This window comes from Corvus moneduloides, chromosome 3, assembly GCF_009650955.1.
Source record: "Corvus moneduloides isolate bCorMon1 chromosome 3, bCorMon1.pri, whole genome shotgun sequence".
Lineage (NCBI taxonomy): Eukaryota > Metazoa > Chordata > Aves > Passeriformes > Corvidae > Corvus > Corvus moneduloides.
Genome location: NC_045478.1, coordinates 31,174,997 through 31,197,194, shown reverse-complemented (window position 1 = coordinate 31,197,194; position 22,198 = coordinate 31,174,997). Strand labels below are relative to the sequence as shown.

Here is a 22,198-nt window from a genome sequence, read left to right as displayed (position 1 = left end):
TAGAATATGAAGTATAATATTGACATATGTATCAAAAAGTGATCCATGAGTCCAGACAACACAACCAATAGAAAACCCTGTTTTCTTCTGAGGTGCCATAACCTACATCTGAGGTGCTAGGGCATGCAGTAGAGGCAGTAAGTCTGCCTTGCACATTCTGTAAGTGATTGGAAAAAGAGATGCTGTTCATGGTGCTGGCGTTTATGAGCAAAGTATATTATCTTTAGCATTATGGGTGTATTTTTAGCTTTAACGACTCTCCGTCTTTACAAACAGACTTTCAAATGGATTTTGAGATTAAAATATGGCACCATTCTAGCATGAGTTACAGAGCTACCATGTTCGTCTCAATACAAGTCTTGAGTCAAACTGAAGAACACACAGCACTAGCTGTGTTTCTGCTACTTTAATACTGCTTATTAAGGGTTGAAACTTGTCCCATGTCACTTCCAGGTGAGTAATAGAGAAAACTGTAAAAATACAAGAAGCTTTGTGCATGAGGCAGTGAATCTACAGTAGTTATACAGAGTAAGGAAACAGTCTTCAGGGGTCAATCACCTGTGGTTATGTGGTAAAATTCTACATTATATATAGCAAAGAATTGTGGTTTCCTCATGTTTAACTCTCTATCCCTCCTCTGTCCCAGAAAATCATGCTTTTATTGCCTGCTTATCTAGTGGCCTCTCTGCTATGCTATCCTCTAAAGGATGGTAGGCATGGTTTGGGAGACTGCTCACTGGTATGGTCTGAAATGATGTCAGGGAGCAAGCAAACAGATACACAGCTAACAGTGCAGATGACTACAAGGACGGCTTTTAAGCTAAAGTTTATTTACTAGTATAACTACAAGCTTCCGGTTCAGCACCAGTGCAGCCAGGTTAGCAGGGTCTATGGCCAAGGAAGTCTTCTCTGGCTCCCATCATATTGAACACTTTTCTTTAGATAATATTTTCTCAGGCACAGCATCATGTGAATTCTACTATGTGATTTCTGGTTCTAGATCATATGTGGCTTCTTTGGAGGGCAAAAATATAGGGATTTGTCTGTATTCTATGCTTTAATATATTAAATATTGTATTTATGTATATCAACTGCTTTAGATCAACTTCAGGAACATAATTTTTTTGGAGACTATGCATCCAATTTTCTTTTATATATTTCAGATAATAAATGAAAGGGATTCAGCTCAGACTCTGATTTTATGGGAATATTCACAGAACTGAGTGATACCCACTTCTATTCCTGGTCTGAGTTGGTAAAATAACTTTATTGGTAAGTTAAGAACACTGAGACATCTCATAAATGCTTTCATAAGCACACATATTTATTATAGCAACACCGTCTGTCAGCAGGTTCCTTATAAAGCCCCATTTTCAGGGATTTATGGAACTGACATATGTATCGTGGGGGGACAAGCCTACATTTGCAGGGCGATGACCTTATAGGTCTTTACCTCTATTTTTTCTGATTCTTTAAATATGCTGAGTTGTTCACTTTGAGAAGCAGAAAGATGTAAGACAAGAGCAATTTTCTTTGTGAACAGCTCCCAAATGCAAAAGTCCACTTTTCTTCTGTAATTTGTATGCACATGAACAAGACTTAAATTTTGTGCAGCAATAATATGTGTTAAGGTGCTTGAGCAATTTAAAAAAAGCTTTACCTATTTTTAAATGTTCTTTGGCAGAAAGTATATTTCACAGTGTCATTTACTCGTAATTAATATTTCCAAAAAGTAAATGTAGGAACAAAAGATAAATCTTCTCTAGGTTAGAAACATCTTCTTTTGTTCAACAAGTCAGACTTGTGGCTCGTGAAAAATTACCAGTGCCTACCAAAGCTAGGTAATTCAAACCACCAAATCGCATGAAACAGCATTTTGCATAGTCTGAATTGCAAACTAGCATAGACACAACATATGAAATTGTTGAAAAAGAATAAAATACCAAAATTATTAAATGCAAAACTATTGCAGCCAACTTAATGTGTTTTTTGAGCTTGAACACTAAAAGGAGAGATGAACATGCAGGCAGCTGTGTAAAATAGAAAAGTTTCTGTGTCGTGGGGACAATTCCTTTGACAATCTATTCTGTCCTATTTTAAAAATAATTCTTGCTTTGGCCTTCTCTGAAACTAAATCCCACGCCTCAAATAAATTGGATCTAACGAAACAGAAATGCAGCTCAAAGGAATTAATCAAAATCTCTTCTAAGCAGCAATCCAGATTTGAGGCATGGCAGCCAGGCTACTGCTTTCCAAGCCACCAAAGAATTTTAAATGTAGTACAGAAGTGTTGCACTTGGTTGAGAGGTTGGGAAGTTATGAAGCACAGAGCTGTATTAGTGTGCCTCTGCTGAATGATAAATGGAGCATTGGCCTTTGGAAAAGGATGCAGAGTAATAAGAATGTCAGTAGAATATATCATGCAGGGAAAACCCATTGTCCATGAGAACCTTCAAAGGCTCAATTCCCACTATAGTGTTAACCTGGCTGAATAGAGGGTAATCAATATACCTAACATATACCATGGTAGCATATTTATAAAGCAATACACATAATGTATTACATCTATCTATATAAACATAATTAGATAGTGCATAATTGTATAATGCCTGTGGTTTGCAAAGAAACTTTTCGTTAGGCTTTTTGAAAAAAACCCATGTAGTATTTCTTCATCTGGAGTTACTTTACCTTTTCCAAGACACTGCGATAGCTTTACCCTATAATCATTTCCTATTGTTACATTTGAAGGCGAAGTTCTAAATTTGATAGAAAAAGACATATTCCTGGCTTCCTACTCTGCAATTAAAGAATTCACGATATTGCAAAATTCTCAGTAAGTTTCTCTTCCAGTAAATCTCATTTATTCACATCTCATTTTCTAATAAACTGTGTCTTGCCTCTGACCCCTATAAAAATTTCACACAGTGGACATGAAAGAAGGGAATCTGATTCATTTTTCTACAGTAAGACAAGGCTTATTTCACAAACACCAGCATTACACAAGATCAAAATAATATCCATTAATATAAATTATCCTTTCTCAGATCTATTTCCCTCCTGGCATTGCTTATCAGAAACCTAAAAGTAAATAAGTAAGTTCCTTTTCATGCCAATGATTAGTAATGAATAAACAGAGCAAGTACTAAAGCTGACTTTGCACCTACTGAATGCTGCAAGTGTCTGTACTCGTTTGATATGCATCTAGCAAAGCTTGGATGTTCCCAAAAGGCCACTCCATGAACACTGAGAGAGCAGCGTCTGCTAGTGGTGCCTGTAAGACACAAAGAAGACAGAAAATATTTATATAAGTGAGAGCAACTGGAAAGAATGAACCTTATTTAATCTGTATTCCATGCTATTTTAAAGGCACACACAGAAACAATTTCATGCAATGATCATCGGTATATAGAGAATAGTACAAGATTCTGAAACATATTTCAATGTTTACTTGATTGTTTTTTAGCAGTGTTTTCTTAATTAAAAATATTTTTTATGTTTTCCCTCATTTTCATCATTTTGCCTCATTGATCCAGTCAAATGGATTTCTTGTCAGCTTTTTCTCTGTGGCTATAATGCTCTGTCTTGGGGTGACTACATGCTCGTATGTATGTGTATACATATGTATATATAGAGATATATATACACACACCACAGACCTATGCATATATGTAAGCTGTAAGAGACAGCACATGAACATGTGTATACTTGCATGCATATGCATAAGTAAATATGTGAAGTTTTTATAGATATATTCACATATTTGCATATTTATATGAGTCTACTAATAATTTATCTAGGACACAATGCAAAAGATTTCTCCCCTTTTTTATCATCATAAGATTTCAAAGTAGTACTGTACCCGTGGCATTGAGAGGGCATCGATTGAATGCCGTGTCCCCAGCTGCAGTCCTTTTCCACACCATTGACATCAAATAGTCTTCAGGACATATTTCATAAGGTGCTGTAATTTACAAATGAGAATTTAAATAGAAAAATTAACATATTTTATATCAGAAAAATAAGTGTTCAATTTCATCCTATTTTTTCCTGAGATGTGTATGTTAACATAGATTGGGTTAATTTTAAGTTTGAAGTACAAAAATGAGAAGCCTGAAATTTTGCATATCTGTCTTTGTGATGGTATTTATTTCATATAATCTGTGGCTTTATTCTCTCCAGCAAGCAAGTACTTTTTAGGTTGTCGTTGCAACGTTAATAGGTTTGAATCTTTCCTTGTTGCTCTATTTTGATCAATAACACTAAGTAACTATCAGAAGATGAGGACACTTAAACTGTGATAAGCTATGATGCTAATCTTAAACTAAAATTTGTAAAGATTGTTCTAAAATTGAATCTGTATATGAAAGAATCAGTTCTGAAAAGACAGTTGAAACATTAAATGTGCTAAAGGTGCTAAATGAGAGTTGTATATTCTGAAGGTTATTATAAAAGCAGGTTGTTTCTTTGAAATGTGTTTCAGTACAAGTTGGTAATTAAGAAAGTATAGTCAATAACATGGGACTGAGTGTCTATAAAACAAAATAACCTTTTACTGGTTATTGCAATACCGTTTAAAGGGAAAAATATTGTCACAATTTTGTAGTAACAGAATTGCATGGGGAAAAATAAACTTCAGCAAATGCTTCATGTTTTATTTTCACATGGTCATGACTACAGATTCCTTTTGCTCTTTGTATGTTACTGTAGATCCAGTTTATGATTTTTGTGTAAATTAGATTAACACAGAAAACATCTGGCTGAAGATATCTCACAACTTACATCACTGACATGTTAGTTACTGAAATCTAATTCACTCCAAGTTCAGCAGAGAAAATCAGGTATTGTTTATTATTCTATGTATTTCCAGAAAAAAAAAGTAACCCTGCTGTATTACAGCAAAGTGGTTACAAAGCAAGAAAAAAGAAAAGAGAAAGGAAATTCATTCTAGCAGATGGTGTGATAAGGCAGAAAGCAATTCAATGATTCACCCATGGTTGCACGGAAAATCTCTAGCAGAGGCAGGAACAGACTACAGATTTTGCCCATCCCATTATCTAACCCATAAAATCGTCCATCTTCCGTGTGTTGTACTTCTGCTGACAGAAGTGTGAGCAAGGGAACTGAGTAGACTTTTGCACAAAGCTGTACCCTCTCTTAGTAGAGGACAAAGAATACCTAGCAGATGGCTCAGTAATACTAATATGAATCACAGTTGGGCAGAAAAATTGCTTGCTAAATTTGCCTCACCATCAGCATTCCTGAATCGTAAATCAAGACAGTTGGTGCTGCTAAAAAAGCAAGAGATCCATTAATGGCAAAACCCAAAGAAAGTCAGTTATATTGATAATCCAGAGTACTAGCCCTACTTTAGATATGCCCACAGAGTGAATGCATCAGGACAGTGTTACACTGGGAAAAGCCAGATTTTGATAAACATAAGCCATCTGGTGACATAAGCAAATGCAATTACCATTCTATTATGACCTTATAAACAAAAGAAATGTTCTGTTTTGGGGATCATAAATGAACATAATAAGGAGGTAATATTATAAATTACGTAAATTTGCTAGTGCTAGAGTTCTTTGAGAACTATATTTGTTATGCAGCTGCGGCCATCTCAAATGTGTTGTGTTCACTAATCACCACTTTAGGTGTTGATTCTCAGAACTAAAACTCTTACTTCTCTCCACATACTGAATGCTAAATGTGAGGTTTTTTCTGGAAAAAAAATATATGCATGCATCTATATGCACACTTAAATACACCATATTTTCTCTTTTATATTAACAAGTCACAGGTAATATCAGAGATTTCCCATCTGTTTGGAAGGATACTAGTGTGCTTTTGAATTAAAGTTTATCAAGATTATACTGACTTTAACCTCGTACCGGAGATAAAGAGTGCATTTGTGTGTTGTGTTCAAAGTAAAAGGCACTCCCAAGACCTAGAGTTATCAGGAAAGAGGTGTGGAAGCAGCTGAAATTTGGAAGAAGTTTCGCTTAGCCCAGGCAAAGAAGTTTTCCTGGTCTCTGGCTGACTCTTAATGCCTTTTAATGCCTTGTACAAGAATCAAGGAATCAAGGAATGCTGCAGATAAAAACAAACTTGTTCTTCCCCAAGCTAAAACATATTTGGCAGAGCTTACTCATCAGGCATCCACCCACATTAAAGCATCTGTGAGGCTGCAACCCGTGTTGCTCATGGAGGCATTACAGTCCCACCGGAGTGGTACTATATCTGAGTTAAAAAGCTTCATTGATCCTGCTGGCTCTTCTCAGGACCAGTTCAAGTATTTCTGTAACTACAGCACAAGTAACTCATAACACGCCCACAGATAAATATGAGTTGGCTCCACAAAATCATAAAGAACTACTAGAATTTGAAAGCAAACAGCAAATACTGAGGTAAAATTTGCTATCTTTGGCAAATAAAAGACAGGCCTCTTTCACTCATTATGTGAATCAGCAGTATCTTCCCACACAGAGCAGGCACTCAAATGTAACACGTTACACCCCTGTAATGATAGGCCTGAATTCATCCCACCTAAGCACAAACACTCAACAAAGTCAATGATCTAGAGGCACAGTCTTCTTCTGACATTACTGGAGAGAGGAGGTGCATCTGTCAGAGGCAATCAGCCCACTTGGGATCTGTGGAAGCTCTGTACAACACACAAAGCAAGAGACACATGCAGCCGCACAGAATTTACCATCTACGCAGGCAGATAACAAATATGGGAAAGGGTAACAGAAGGGTGAGGCAAGTTAGCCTACAGCACACAGTAGCTCACATGATGATAGAACTAAAGCTCCTCTCTTGGATCATTCAGTGCCCCAGGCAAAATTATCATAAACAAAGGCAATAGGAAAAAAATTTTTTTGAATGTCTTATAGAATAGTGTTGTAATCAGAGACAAAACAAAAACCAAAGTTTTAATTTTATTATTCAGCTGTTGCCAGTTACTTGAATCTTCTCCCTTCTCACATTCTATCTTATCTATCTAACACTGCTGTGAAAAAGACTTTTACCATCAGCAGGAAATCATTAGGTAGTCTTTGACAGGCATTGTGCACTCTTGCCTTTCTGTTAGCTAACAAGACAGTCTAGCATTGTTTTCAGTAATATTTTGGTCTAAAGGGTTCCTATATTAGGCTTTCTACTACTGAAAATATGCTGCGAATCCCTTCAGTAAAATCCAGGTAAAGCATTAATATTGGAAACATGGATAGAGTTAATATAGATTTAACTATTGGAGAATTAAGTATTTCTGGAAACCAATACTGTATTATTGGAACATGATATATTCTTAAAGCTGTCATAAGAACTTAGTCCTATTTTTATAAAGATAAATTTACAGAAGTCTTCTATCCTGAATAATGCTGCACTTTGTTTCTGATTCTCACATCTCTTCATTTTTAGTGACACAGTTGGTGGAAATTGCCTTATTTCTCTTACACATCTTTCTACAAGTTTCTGATCATCTTGCCATGTAACTCCTTATCAGAGGCAATGTCTTTTGTTATCTAGCTGTCTCTATTACTCTTATGGGACAGACACAGTGTTCATTCATCTTGTGTAAGTTTTCTGCCATGACTCCTGAGTGACTGCTTACCAAATATAGAAGTTTTTTATTTTCTCTGATTTCTTTCCAATTTTCTGAAGTTATCCTTCACAAAAAAAATATTTTGAGTGCAGAGTACTGCTGACATACTAGGAGTGAAATTTAACTTTAAACATTTGGGATGCAACAAAGGAGCAATAACTGAACCCAAAATATCTTCAGATCTTTGCTTTTCATTCCCAGTTCATTACACAATGGAAGGAAAAAGAACAATTTTAAAATTTATAGAGTGAATAAAAACAACTCACAAAGAAAGATATTCAAAATTTGTCCAGAACCAAGCTGTTTGAGAAATCAAATTTTAGATAGCAGTTCTGGGCCTGCCTCTGTTAATGCTGCTGAAAGTAATTCAATCCATGCCCCAGCCATTTGAAGAGAATCACTGATAAACTGTGAAGAAAATTTTGTAAAATGTTCAGATAATGCAGAACTCAAACTACAGAATGTCCAGTCAAGATTTTCAGTTATCAAGTAAACAGCTCTGTTTGCAAAGCATCTTATTAACATCAGCCACCATAACAGAACAAGGCTTTATTACCCTTTTGCTTCCACAGTTTAAAGCAGCTATAATTTAACTTTTTATAAGTCTATAGACCTCTGGGTAATACAAGCAGGTGCAGCTTCATACCCTTTACAAAAATATTACATGGTTCTACACACCTGAGGATCTTGTTTTATGCTAAGCAATGCTAATACAAGAAAAATGATCAACCTTTTAGCTCCTCACATTTTTCAGTGGCTTACATAGAACAAGAAACCAGTGAGACAAAAATAGGTTTTCTAAGCTATTTTAGGGATATGGAAGAAAAGCATACAAATAATGAAATTTGCTTATACTTTAAACAACTCTGTATAGCACTTTCCAATTTTACTTATGTTTATAGAATGTAAATCTGTATGTAATTTTATAAAATTTTGGTAAATTATCCACTCTCTACATTTACATCTGAGACTCTTCAGTAAATGTCAGTTGAGAGGCAAATAAATCTGTAATTCATTTCTAATTGTCTGCACAAGCATAGCGTATTAAAAGGTGCTTTAGGTTATAGTTTCTATAAGCACACTAAATCTGGAATTAATCACGTAAATAAATAAATTTACCAAATGGCAAATAATGCTCTGTGTGCATTTGACTTGTAAATACACCTGTAAAATATTTTATTAACAGCAGGTGGCAACCTTTGAAAATTGGACTGCAGCAGTATGGTTATACTTTTAAACATAAAATGCAAATTATTTCAAGAATGGTTTTATAAGCACAAGCTAGTTTATCTGACTGTCTGCTTATTGAGAAGATTCATATTAATCTTCTATTAGTGTTGTGCTTTTATAGAGGAAGTCTGCATTTCCTGTGGAAATTATTTTGCTTAGGAATCCAATGCAAATACTATTTTGTACTGCTCTTGAAATAATGAAATTTTTATTAAAATTAAAGAGATCATTTAAAAAGCAAGTTAAATTCAGTTAACTTCTACAGTACAGTGTTACAACTTTCTAACTAGTCTTTTTGTTGCTCTTCAAATGCAATGAGATTAATTGTTCTACTGTACTGCAAATACCTTGAAAACTGTTCTTTGATGACTGTCAAGGGATAAACCTGCTACCTATGAAAAATATGGGCTTGATAACATAAAATTCACATCTGATAAATTTCTCGCTTCCTGACCCAAAGCATCCCTCCCATTTAAGTCCTTCTCTGACTACCAGAGAACACAGCCAGCGAAATGTCCAGAAGTCCGATTGCTAGATTGATTTTTTGCTGCTTCCTGGCTTGCAGTTCAGATCACGTAATTTCCCAAATGAATGGCTAAAACATCTTACCGTACTAACACCTTATTTTGCTATCTTTCACCTATCCAACAATGCATTCTTTTACTTTAGGACAATGTGTGTTTACCAATAAATATTATCTGATTCATCAGATAGTCTTCTTTATTCATCATTTTTGAAGAAGCAAAAAGTACACTTTTATTAGATTTCAGTGGGAAGGACTTAAACCTGTTGGGAGGCCAAAGTAAAAAATGATACTAAGCATTTTATTAAAAAAAAAGTAATATTTAAGCATTATAGTAAAACAGGAAAGATGTGTCTTTCTTTTTAAATTACTTTCTTTTTTATAAAATGTTGCTCATGTTTTCATTCATTCATTCATTCATTCTTTACACTATGGTAAGGCTCACTTTAGCCCCTATTTTTACTGAACTGGAACTTACCCCAAATGTATTAGAGACATCACTTGTACACTGGATAAAAGGAATTCCAAATTACAAAGCCAGCCCTGATATTCTCAGATACAGTGCATTCAAAGAGATTTTCTGTAGCAAATTGTTCATGCTCCAGATACTACAGGCACTCCTAGGCAATCAAATATTTTTGTGATAACTTTTTTTACTATGGTAATTTTATTTATTCAAAACATGATGCATTGCTCATATGTCCAATAGAGCTAATTTGCACCTAGTTGCATAAGCAGAAATCTACTGAGAAAACCAGCAGGGACTTGTCTAAAGCAAGGCTAGCTATGGCTCTTCATGGCTATTGCTCTACAGACATTGATCTTGTCTTTCCTAAAGATGCCCATTAAAGTAAGCCATATTATAGTGCATATAATAACAGCAATTATATTTTCATCTCACCAGGACACCTCTGTTCACTGCACCGTCTAACTTCCTCTCCAGTTCCTTCACACTGTTGCCCAGTCACAGCAGCACCTTGACAGATCCTTATCCGCCTCTCCCAGCCACCATCACAGGATTTGGAACAGCCACTCCAATGGCCCCACTGGTTCCACTGGCCATTCGCTGTTTGGAAAAGTAGAATTAGAGTGGTGACAGGATGACAGTCATAATGGAGAATTAATCTTTTTTTAAATTTACTCGTATAGTATTGTTGTACAGTAATGATATATATTTACAATATCCCTTAAAAAAAAGTAAGTGAAAACATTTTTGCATGTGATATTTTAAGATCTTGATTTTTACATCCTATGACAGAGCAAATGAGGCTTAAAGGTAAGTATATATGGAATCTATACCTGGAAGGCTGCTTTTGTACTGAGAGAGGATCATGAAGTAGTCTCAGCACAAAAGGGAATTAGTTCATATACATTTACTTTCTAGGTTAATGAAAAAACTTCAAATTTTTAGGCTTCAACCATATCTGCTTAAAACTGCAGAATGTCCTTCAAACAGCAAAAAAAAGCAAAAAGCTGATATGCAGCCTTCATGCAGCCTTTCAGGGCACATTCTTTAGCTTTTTACCTCATCAAGTAAATTAGAAATGAGGCCCCAGGACTCACAGAATCACAGAACGGTTCGGGCTGGAAGGGGTCTCTGCAGATCATCCAGTCCAATGGCCCTGCCAAGGCAGGGTGACCTAGAGCAGGTGACACAGGAACACCTCCAGGCAGGTTTTGAATGTCTCCAGAGAAGGAGACTCCACAACCTCCCTGGGCAGCCTGTTCAACGCTCTGTCATCTTCCATGGAAAGAGGTTCTTACTCGTGGTGACATGAAACTTCTTGTGTTGTAGTTAATGACTTCTTTTGTTTTAGCCTCCCTGTGGGTGCAGCTGCTCTGCCCCTTGCAGCCTGCTGGGGCCACACTGCCACGTACGCCCCGCTCCGGCTCGGAGCTGCTGCCAGTGCGGCCCCGGCGCCTGCCCGGCGCTGGAGCCGCTCGGTACTCACCGGTGCACTCGGGGTTGTAGCACTCCCGGCTCTCGGCCCAGGGCCCTCGGCACTCAGAGCCGCCGTGGGCCGCCGCCGTGCACTGCCTGCTTCGCTGCTGGGTGCCATTGGAGCAGGTCACCGAGCACTGGCTCCACGAGCTCCACTCCTGCCACTGTCCGTCCACTGCCGCCGCGGCCACAAAAGAGATGGACACAGCAGAGTTAGCACCGGAGCCAGGCAGGTGATCGCAGCCCCTCAGGCTGCGCCCAGCCTGCTTTCTTAGGCAATCAAATACAGAAACCAACATTATGAGCTGCTTTAAAATAATTTAAAACTGTTTTCCTTTTTCTTCAAGTAAAGAGCATTCTATCTCCTCTAAATGTAGACTGATATAAAAAAGGATTATATAATGATTTTGGTCACATACAGTTTGAATGGTCTTATTAAAAACAAGGCCTTATAAAAAAGAACAGTCTTTTTAGGCAAAAGTGAGGGCTGTTCTTGTATCATGTAAATAAGCCCTGAAAAAAATAAAGCCCATTGAAGTGATTTATAAGAACTGCAGTAATAGTTCAGATAGGTCAGATTATAAAGTTATTGGTCCTGATTGTGAAACTAGATGTCTTTAGTTGAACAGGAAAACGGAGTTACCACTTTGCCTCACACACAGTCTCTCTTCTCTGTATTTGCAATGCTGAATATATTTTTATCATTCATTCTCCCTGTAAGGTAAACGATCCCAGTTCTTCAACATTCTTTTGAGGTAAAATGTAGCAAGCAACCACTGGCCTTCCTTCCTTTCTTCCTTCCTTATCAGATCTGCTGTTGTGTTTACATATTGCATTATCTTCTTTCTGAATTTGTGAAGTTAAACGTCTAAACAATATGGAAATGGTGGAAATCGTTCTGTATTTAGTAATTTGTATTAGCCCATGCACTTGAGTTTGCATAAATATTTTCCTGAGTAAAGGTTAATGACTGTTATTATTAATTTTGCATATCAGAAAGCTTCTTGAGGTAAATGAAAATATTAAAAACCAAGATAATGAAAAATATAAACCAATTATGCTTCCAGACAAGCTAAAAATTATATGGTCGATAATAATAGGACTAGACAGTATGTTTTAAAACAGGCAAGCATTATGAAACATGTTATGACTAATTGTGCTAATTCGGGATCCTGCATTCATACAGATTTCGGCAATCATCAGTTCCTCATTGCCCCTGCAGTTAAATATAATCTCAAAATGTAGGTTCTAATATAATTTTGATTAATACTCGTCCTTGAAAACCTGGTTCTATAACTACTATTGCTATATAAGCACCACCACTCCAAACAAGTAATTTCCCTTGGTGCACTTGCCAAACCCTGTTTTCAGGATTCTTCTAAAGGGGAGTTGGAATAGCAGCTCCCTAAACTGATGGTGTTAATATCTAAAATAGGAAGCAGAATCTTAAAAGTTAGTGATTAAACATACTGTTCTGTATGAGTGCATCACTATTCAGTGAATAATGGAGGTAAACTATTTCACTATTGTCAGACATTAACAACAGAATATTTCAAAGATACTATCCATATCCTGGGCCCAGAATCTCAGCACCAGTGAATTAAAGGAAGAGATTTTCCGAGGCTTTTCCCTAAAGTTCTATATTAAATATTCTATGTAATGACTGGTTGTGAACCACTTCTCCATGCAGATGCCTCTGAAGCTATGAAGCTGTGCCCTGATAATTTATTCAGCAGAAAATGGAAATCTTTCCAAACATGGACGCTAGTTCCACTCATTAATCATAAAAGGTTTATGTGAAGAGGAAAACATTATGGAAATTACATTTCAATGCACCCTCTTCAGTTTTATTCATTGCTATATAGTATTATTTAGTGTAGGAAAGATCAAATCAATTATCATACTGTCTTTGGAAAAAACTCATTCTGTGGCTTCTCGTATATATTTCATACATCTCTCTTATTTATCTTTAGGAGAAAATAGCATGTGAGTTTTCTATTTCAAAAATACCCTTAAAAATAGAGAATTCAACATGAAGATTCCCTTAAAAAATAGAACATGCAAATTGCAGCAAATCTTAATATTGAACAGAGACTTAAAGTGCTACTTTTAAATTTAACAGTATAGAACTGCCTCTGAAAGTCATTTAGGTGCAAATGACTGTTCAAAATCCAGAGTTCTCAAATAATTGTTTATTTTGACAGATTAGGTGTAATATCTTTTGTGTTTCTTTGCAATACTGAAGTGAATTATATGCATTAATTTCTTCTCTGCTGTTTTATTGGCATTTGTCTTGTTGACAACTCTGCTCCAATATATTATCATATTAGTTACTTTGGTGTACACACATGTAAAATTGCATAGCTGCCAATTTGGCCAAAAACTGGATTAATGTAAAGTTTTTGTGGCTGCATTTAACACTAAGACCTTTCCACAAATTTCCTCCTAAACTTAGAATATGCTTTGCTGACCAGAAGAAAAGCAAAGTTCAGGTTTCATAAAACTCTCAGAAATTTAGCTTTAATACGACACTAAGTTTCATTTTTTCCTTCATTTCAGTTTTCAAAACATTAAACAACCATTTGCTAATGTGATGTCTGTCCATCAATCCTTTACAGGAAGAGTTCTGGTCATGAAGAATCTATTTGCAGCAGTGTTGTAAACTGTGAATAGTCAACAAACCCACTGCATGGGCAACCTTCACACGGTCAAACAGAATGCATGAAAGAAATTTCTCACATTACTGCTACCTGACATGGTTTTAGTACCTAAGTACTAGAATCAGTTCAATAACCATAAATTATTATTATATATAATCTTCTTTATGGTAATTGAACTTCTTTTAATACTCAGGTATTATATGCACTCATATATATGTATACATATATATATTACGCATCTATATATGTATACATGTATTTTGAAAAATTTGGTCTAAATTAACCATAATCTAAAGACAAGAAGTAAAAAATAAATTTTGAAAGAATGCTCTTTTTTCAGTTAGCTTCAATTTTAGTGGATGGACATGAAGCCCATGCATTGTTTATTTGGTTAGTGGTAATTTTTTGAAATTGGTTTAGCACATAACTCCCAGAAATGAGGCACCTAAAATCTGTACCATAAAGACTTAACGGGGATTGAAATAATGCTCTAGCTTGTGTGAGCCTTTCTGTCTGTACACATGTAAATAATATCCATTTTGAATAAATCAGCAATTTAAATATTATGGGTGGTTTCACAAATATGTTTGTCATATGATGAATAAATAATTACAGTGAACATCTAAGCAAACGTAATTCATACAGATATGGTGGACAAAAACTATGTGACCTCTGAATGTCTCTCTTTAAGCCACACTCAGAAAGTTGTTTGCCTTTTGGTTCTCTGAGACCCATCCTGAATCAAGATTTCCTACACAACATTCTGTTCCCTACAAAGAGAGTACCTCAAAGAAACTAAAAATTGTTTGCTTGTGTCTTGAACAGTTACCATCCTGACTATATACTTTAACCACTACAGTCAGAATTATGAACAATATTACCCAATCTAGGCACTTTGGATAATGTTTTGCTTTTTCCTGTGTGCAAAGGGCTGTAAAAGAAACCACAAACAACCCACATTAAACGCACTGTAACAAAGCAGAGAGTTGCTATATGAGCTCACCAGGGCAGAGTGCAATATTGCAAGGTTTGTGTTGTGTTTCAGGTCCATCACATGATCTTCCCCCATACTGGGGAGGTATACATGACCTTGTCCTAGTTCTTTGGCCTCGACCACATGTGAATGAACACAAACTCCAAGGTGACCATTCCTCCCAAACGCCATGTACTGCAACAAACCATACAGATTTTAACCAGAAACAGACACACAAGTAACAAAACGATTTCAAGATAAACAAGATCACTATTTTAAATAGGAATTATTTTTCCACCTTCAAGGAAATCAGTACATAGGTAAGCTTTATCATAGGAAAACAAGTACTTTTTAAAACTTAGTTAATTTCAATTTAATCATATTTTCTCTTATTTAAAAATATACTTTGAAACATTTTCTCTAATGTTTAAACTAATCTCGCTACCACAGTTTCTGTTCTTTGACGGTATTAAGCAAGATGACTTCCCTTTTCAGAAGTTAGTTATGACATCTTTGGTGCCTGACTTGACATTAATAGCCCTGATTTTCAGGAGGCTAGTTTTTGTGAAAATCAGGCATATACTTTCTGTATCAAGGCAACTCTAAAAACTAGAAGCAGTCAAAATTAAGTTTTCTTTTGAAATTATAGGAATAAATGCAATAATTTATTACTGTGTCAATATAAAAAACTGGGGCAGTAATCTTAAAGTTTTTTTCAATTTTTTAAATTGTGGTGGAAATATGGCAGCAGATGTGCTTGGTTATCTTCCTCAAAAATTCGAAGACCATGTAAGTAAAAGAGATATGTACCATTTCCTTACATGAACATATTCATTGATTTAACAGACACAGTAATACAGCTTTACTCTTGGAAAAACGCTCATTCAACAAACCGCAGATACCTTCAGAGTTCACAATAAATTACAAACTTATACCAGTATTTTTATATACAAATATTTGGTAATATTTATATAAAGAATCATAGAAGAGGAATCTTTCTCTACTTTAAGCATTTTCTACTATAGGAGAAACTGATATACAGTACCCATGTGAGCTTACATACCATATGCAATCCATTTACAGAAAAAATGCAGGGGAATTTCCAGAAAGTTCTCTAACATACTATAGTTAAGCATGTACTGGGTAAGATGATTCCACACATACATTGGTAAAACTATAAATTCTCTATAAATTGAATAATACTGCAAAGGAAACTTTACTTATTTTTCTTCTGCTTAAATAAGAGCAGTCGCACCAGTTTAAATTAGGCAGTGTGAGAACAGGAATGTAGTGATGAGAATTGCAGTAATGTCAAGCATTTAAGAAAAAGGACAGTACCCAGACGGAACATCTCAGTCAGTATCACATAACTCTGTTTCTGAAGCCCTGTCTGTTTGAAGGGTGTCTGGAGGGGCAAACTGTGTACAGCATCTGAGTATATCATTGGTAATGATTCACAACATTACAGAGGAAATAGATTTTCTGTTTTGTCCTCACTTTTTTTCATCACTGTGAAAGAACTTCTCATATATAGGTTTCCTTTGCCCTGAAGGCACGTGTCACCTGCCCAGTTTCTACAAATACAACCCTTTTCTTGCAGGGATCAGAATAACATTTCCTGAGGTGAAATTCAGTTGCAAGGCTGTGGAAGGAAATTCAGCTCCCTGGCATATTATTACAAATTCATCACTAAGATCAAGGGGAATTCTGCAAGTAGGTAAGTTCCATTGCCTTTCATTAAAAAAAAGAAAAATTGTCATTTTAGATACTATGTTGAGGTTAAAAAGTTTCTTAGCTAACCTCAGAGGAACTGTTTCTGACAGAAAATGTCAAGCTTTATTCAGGGAAGATTTTAACCCACTGGACAACAGCTCAATCGATGAAAGGTTTTCATTTGGTCACGTAAAAGTGGTCAAAAAGACCACATCCTACATCCTTATTATCTTACTCTAAATATCAAATCCACCTGCATTATATTAAAAAAATAACCCTTAGGAACAGTCCAAATTAATGTTAAAGTGACAGATTTTAGTCTAGTTAGTTTAGAAACCTTGATTAATTGCAACATTTTTGTCAAAACCAGAAAGCCTAGCACTTCTAAAAATAGTAAATTTATAACTATACCTGCATATAACTCTTTTAGTTTCATCAGTTCTCAACAAGTACTATACTTCTACAGATATTTTGATTCAGCTATATAATCCAAAGAATTTTTTTCTCATTGGCAAAGTATTAGATTACGAATCCAGACACATTAAGATTCCCAATTTTTATATGAGCAAAATTAAGGAGAAAACAGTTTGTCAGTTCAGATTCCAAACAATAACCAGCAGTAACAATGACATAATTTCATCTCCTGATACCACAATGGTTGATTAAAATGTTCAGATGCAACAAAATTTAAAACTTAGCTAAACAAAACTAACCCAAATTCTAAAAATATTATTCTCTGGGAAAAATGATAAATTGGAAAGTTCTTGACTCTATGTAGACACATGGTGGGGTTTTTCAGGGCACATATAAGTTCAAGTCTATTGCTTAATTTGGAATTTTGATTCTATGCTGTCAAAATGTTCTAAGTTAGTTGTCTTTATTTGAAAATTTAAAAAATATTTGAAAATTAAAAAAATGTTCTGAGTGGCTCTTTAAAGGTACTACCTCTAACCAAAAGGATGTATATTTCTTCTGGCAAGAGCTGACTGCATGTTAGCAGCAACACAGAACAATTCTTTTGTTATTTTGGAACTAAACATAAGCCAAGACAAAATGTCTCATTTTGGGTGCACTCAAAGCAGCCTCTATCTGTTTGTGGTTTAAATTAAGCTGTGCCAAAAATTATCTTCCACAACAAATTTTAGCTCATTAAGTAAAAAATTCACATCAGCTTCTTGCATTTATAGATTTTTATATCTGAAACTAGTAGATCAATACTGAAGTCAAGGATGGAATAGGCGTAACTGTAAAAAACAACCAATTTCAGCAAAACAAATATCAAGAAGAATTAATCTGTTCAACGCATTACAGAAGTGCCCAGTGTTATCCAGATTCTCTTTATAAGAATATCTTAAAACTTTAAAGTTTCTTACCCTTGATTTTTATTTCTGATATTTTATTTACATCTTCTTTCTTTAATACTATTTCCTAAATGCAAAAAAATCCCCTATAGCATCTGATGAATTATAGCCAGATGAGCTATGCCAAATTACACCAGATGGAGAGCTGGCCCGCAGAGGAGTTACTGTTTTCTATAACACAGTTTCAGATGCAAGATTCATTATTTGGGACAAAAATATTCAGATTATTGCCAGTTTCTCTGTCAAAAACATTGCTAACACAACAAGTTTGGATTACTGCAGAGCATCTTTCCCATCTCTCTGCCACTCTGTGAACCTAATCATGTTGAAGTGAACACCCACAGTGCTCACAACATGCAACTGCTGTGAAGTGGGAGGAGGTGTTAGGCCATGCTGGCCTTCATCCTACAAACATATTTTGTGAGATTTTTATTGGGGTTTAAATGCTTTTGATTTGTTCAGCTTTAAATTGAACAGATATTGAAAAACTATTACGGCCGCTGATGTTTCATTACAAGTGGTGCTGGTCCAGTACTGTTTAATATCTTCATCAATGGCATAGACAGTGGGATTGAGTGCACCCTCAGAAAGTCTGCAGACAACACTGAGCTGAGTGGCATGATTGACAAACCTGAAAGACAGGATGCCATCCAGAGAGATCTGGACAAGCTCAAGAAGCAGGCTCATGTGAATGCTATTATGTTCAACAAGGTCCTGCACATGACTTGGGGGCAACTTCGTTTCAACACAGGATGAGAGATAAAGGGATTGGGAGCAGCCCTGCAAAGAAGGACTTCAGGGTGCTTGTCACTGAGATGTTGGACCTGGGCCGGCACTGTGCATTTGCAGCCCAGAAGCCCCACACAACTGCATCAAAAGCAGCATGGCCAGCAGGGCGAGGGAGGGGATTCCGCTCCTCTACTCCACCTGGAGTGTTGCATCCAGCTCTGGGATCCTCAGTATAGAAAGACATGAACCTGTTGGAGCTGGTCCAGAGCACTGCAACAGAGATGATCAGAGGGATGGAACATCTTTCCTATGAAGACAGGATAGAAGAGTTTGGGTTGTTCAGCCTGGAAAAGAGGTCTCTGTGGAGACCTTATTGTGGCCTCCCACTACATAAAGGGGGCCTCTAAGAAAGATACAGACAAGCGTTTTGGCAGGCCCTGTTGCAACAGGACAATGGAGAGAAAAAAGGGAGGTAAATAAAACTACCTTAGCATATAACACCAGCCGAAGTATAGCATTTGGGCATAAAAATGTTTGAAATGGCTTAGTGTATTCCTGCTCCTGCCATGTCTTGCTTTACCCATAAGCCTGAAAATGCTAATCTTCAGCTAAATTTTGTGGTAAAAGGTGTTGAAGCCAATAGAGAAGGAGAAATAGAAGCTGAGATAATCTGCAGACATGGAAATCCCATGTTCTTTCCTCTTAAGTTTTAGCTGTGTTAGAAAGCATTCACTAAACTGAAAAGAATCAGTAGCGCTGCAGGAATGGATCCTGAGGTGTCCCCACTCACAAAAGAACCAGTGACGACAAAAATTACCTGAGCTATGTTTTGTTGTCTACTATGCTGCACTTCTCTAGAATAGTATTGGTCTGAAATAAATACAAATAACCCAAAAATTATGTAAATAGTGGTTCCTTCATTATTTTGCTTGAACTCTCAGTAATACTATTCTGAAATTTAAAGTTCTATTCCAATACATACATATATATGAAGGTGGTGAATCCCATTTTCAAATTTTTCCAGGACATTGAGATCACAGAGAAATATGCTCCCTAACATTCCAGTGAGTATCTTGGATATTATGTTTAATATGTAAAGTGTTTATAAAGAATATATTAAGGCAAGAGAAAAAATAGTCTGAAAGCTTTGCATTAGTATTTGCAAGTTTAACAGGTTCCTCTGAAGCCTATGGATAGATGCATGAAGTATAGTACAGTAGGCCATTCTGCATATTTTTTGATGTTGAAGGGGCAACTTTTTGATTACGAAACATTCCAGCTCTCACAATTCCCCCCCCACCCTTTTACTAATCATTTTGTCAAACGTCTGTTTTAAATAAACTACTGTAAAGACTGTGTATTTTTTTTATGCATGGACCAGGAATAATCCTGAACTATGTAACTCTCTGACTCAGGATACATAACAGAATGAGGACAGAGGATATTTGGGCTAATAATTAAAGGGATGTTTAGAAAATTAATGGAGCTGTGCCTAGGAAAATCACATTTCTAAATTGCTAATCTTGCACACTGCTACACAGTAGTGATTCTGTCATTAGACAGAGAACAACATAAATTAATATGGTTATTGTAACTGTATGGAACAACATGCAAGATTAAGCCAGAAGACTAATTATTTAGGAAAGGTAACTCAAGATACATAGAGATTATCAGAATCAGCTGTGGCAAGCTGAAAAAGAAAATATCTTGGCAGTGTAGAAACCAAGAATTGGTAGCCTTTGCTCATACTGGGTCTCTGGAAACAAAAGCTGTATCCTGAACTGTGAAGATAAAAGGGAACTGCTCCTCTGTTGACCTGAGAAATCTTTTTGGGTAGCAGTCTTTTGGGTAGCATTGTTTAAAGTTTGTGTGACAACATCATATCTAAGAATTAACTTTTTTCCAGTTTAAATTTGACAGCAAATTAATTACCTTGACTTCTGCATTACCTGGATTTTTTTGTTTTGTTTTGCTTTGTTTTGGTGTGAAAACTTCGTATCCCTTCCTGGAGAGAATGAAGATAAAATTCTGAAAATTACATGATTTAATCCTCTTTCTTCTTCTTAGTTAATACTAATTAGCAAGAAATCAGGCAGAACTCATTGTGAGAGATGGACTGTGTTTTCATGTTCATTCTTCACATAATTTCAAATGAATATTTATATCTATATTGATTGTTTGCAATGTTTGTTCATTTCTTTTATAGTTCTCTTCTTTCATTTTTTCTTTTTGTACTTGAGAGTTCTCTTGCAGTATTTCCCACCTCTCGCACAATCTAAGCTACTCTAACTGTTTTAGAAATAGCTGCCATTTTTGTATGGAAACATTTCCATGCGTTAAAGTTTTAACACTTCTAAAGTATTAAAATTCCGCTCTAACTAGGCATTTCTACTCTGAAATATTAGGAAATTTCATGTGAATCACTCACCTAAAGCACAATAGAAAAGCATTAGGTGTTGAGAGCAATTCTTGTTACCATCATGCTTTATAGAGACAATCTTGTAAGTTGCTTTCCATTACAGAGGCTCCCTAAATGCTTAGAATGTTGATACACAAACTTGGATGGGATCACATATGCACTGCCCATTGGCTATTTTTCAACACACAGTAGCAGCATCAGAGTTTGATTCAACGTATTACTGTTCATTGAGATAAAGTCCAAGAGTTCTCTGTGTATGACAGTTTACTTCAAAAATGTACTGAGCTTCTCCTAGAAGCTGAAGATGTCTCACCACCCTCTTGGGTTCAAATGTTACAGAGTGAGGAATTTGTACATCTGAAGGATAGTATATAGTCTTTTTTTTTGCATTTCACTCACAGCAGAGGAAAATTAATGTAGTCACGGGGCATATGCCTTCCCTCTTGCTTCCCATCATAGATTAATCAGATCCACAGGTAGAGTTTAAAGAAAGATGTGCCCTTTCAGCAACTCACTTGAATATGCCTGTCTCTTCTCCTTAGTGTATAACTACTGCTGAACTCCAACGATGTCCATAACTCTCAGACAAAAGGAGTAGGAAAACTGTGATGCAAGATACTGATGACCTTTACTGTGTGTCAGATGTAAGAGAGTTACTTTTGTCTGATCTTTTTTTCTTTGATAGGTAGCTGTTGCCCTTTCTTGCCAGAACAATGTAAAGGGAAGTCCATGAAGACATAACTGTGCATGGAACATTGTCTGGCCCATTGCCTAGAAGAGAGTATCCTAAATGGCAAAACAATTGCAGGGTCAAATAATATATGTTAACCCACCCTGTTAATTAGTCTCTGCTCCTTAATGTATTCATGATCTGGATTTCTTCCCTAGTTTGTCTTTGTACTCATGCTACCTTCTCTTTTCTGAGTGAAAATAAGAGAATATAGACTTTTTGAAAAAAAATGAAACTGTCAGAAAAAAGGTGCTCTTGTTCCATATCTTGACTGTTCTGAAAATAATAACTGACATGAAAAAAATTCACAGGTGA

At 36.0% G+C, this 22,198-nt stretch overlaps 1 protein-coding gene across 11 annotated transcripts in view; it reads right to left on the bottom strand.

Annotated features, from left to right (window-relative positions):
- Positions 1 to 22,198, bottom strand: part of ADGRB3 (adhesion G protein-coupled receptor B3) — a 458,541-nt gene that overhangs the window by 244,132 nt on the left and 192,211 nt on the right. For all 11 annotated transcript variants that reach the window (XM_032104724.1, XM_032104729.1, XM_032104733.1 and 8 more), the window contains 5 exons: positions 14,962 to 15,126; positions 11,309 to 11,473; positions 10,258 to 10,422; positions 3,860 to 3,961; positions 3,165 to 3,271 (listed from right to left, as the gene is read on the bottom strand). In XM_032104724.1, coding sequence (XP_031960615.1) covers positions 3,165 to 3,271; positions 3,860 to 3,961; positions 10,258 to 10,422; positions 11,309 to 11,473; positions 14,962 to 15,126 — 704 coding nt within the window. The remainder of the gene's footprint in view (positions 1 to 3,164; positions 3,272 to 3,859; positions 3,962 to 10,257; positions 10,423 to 11,308; positions 11,474 to 14,961; positions 15,127 to 22,198) is intronic.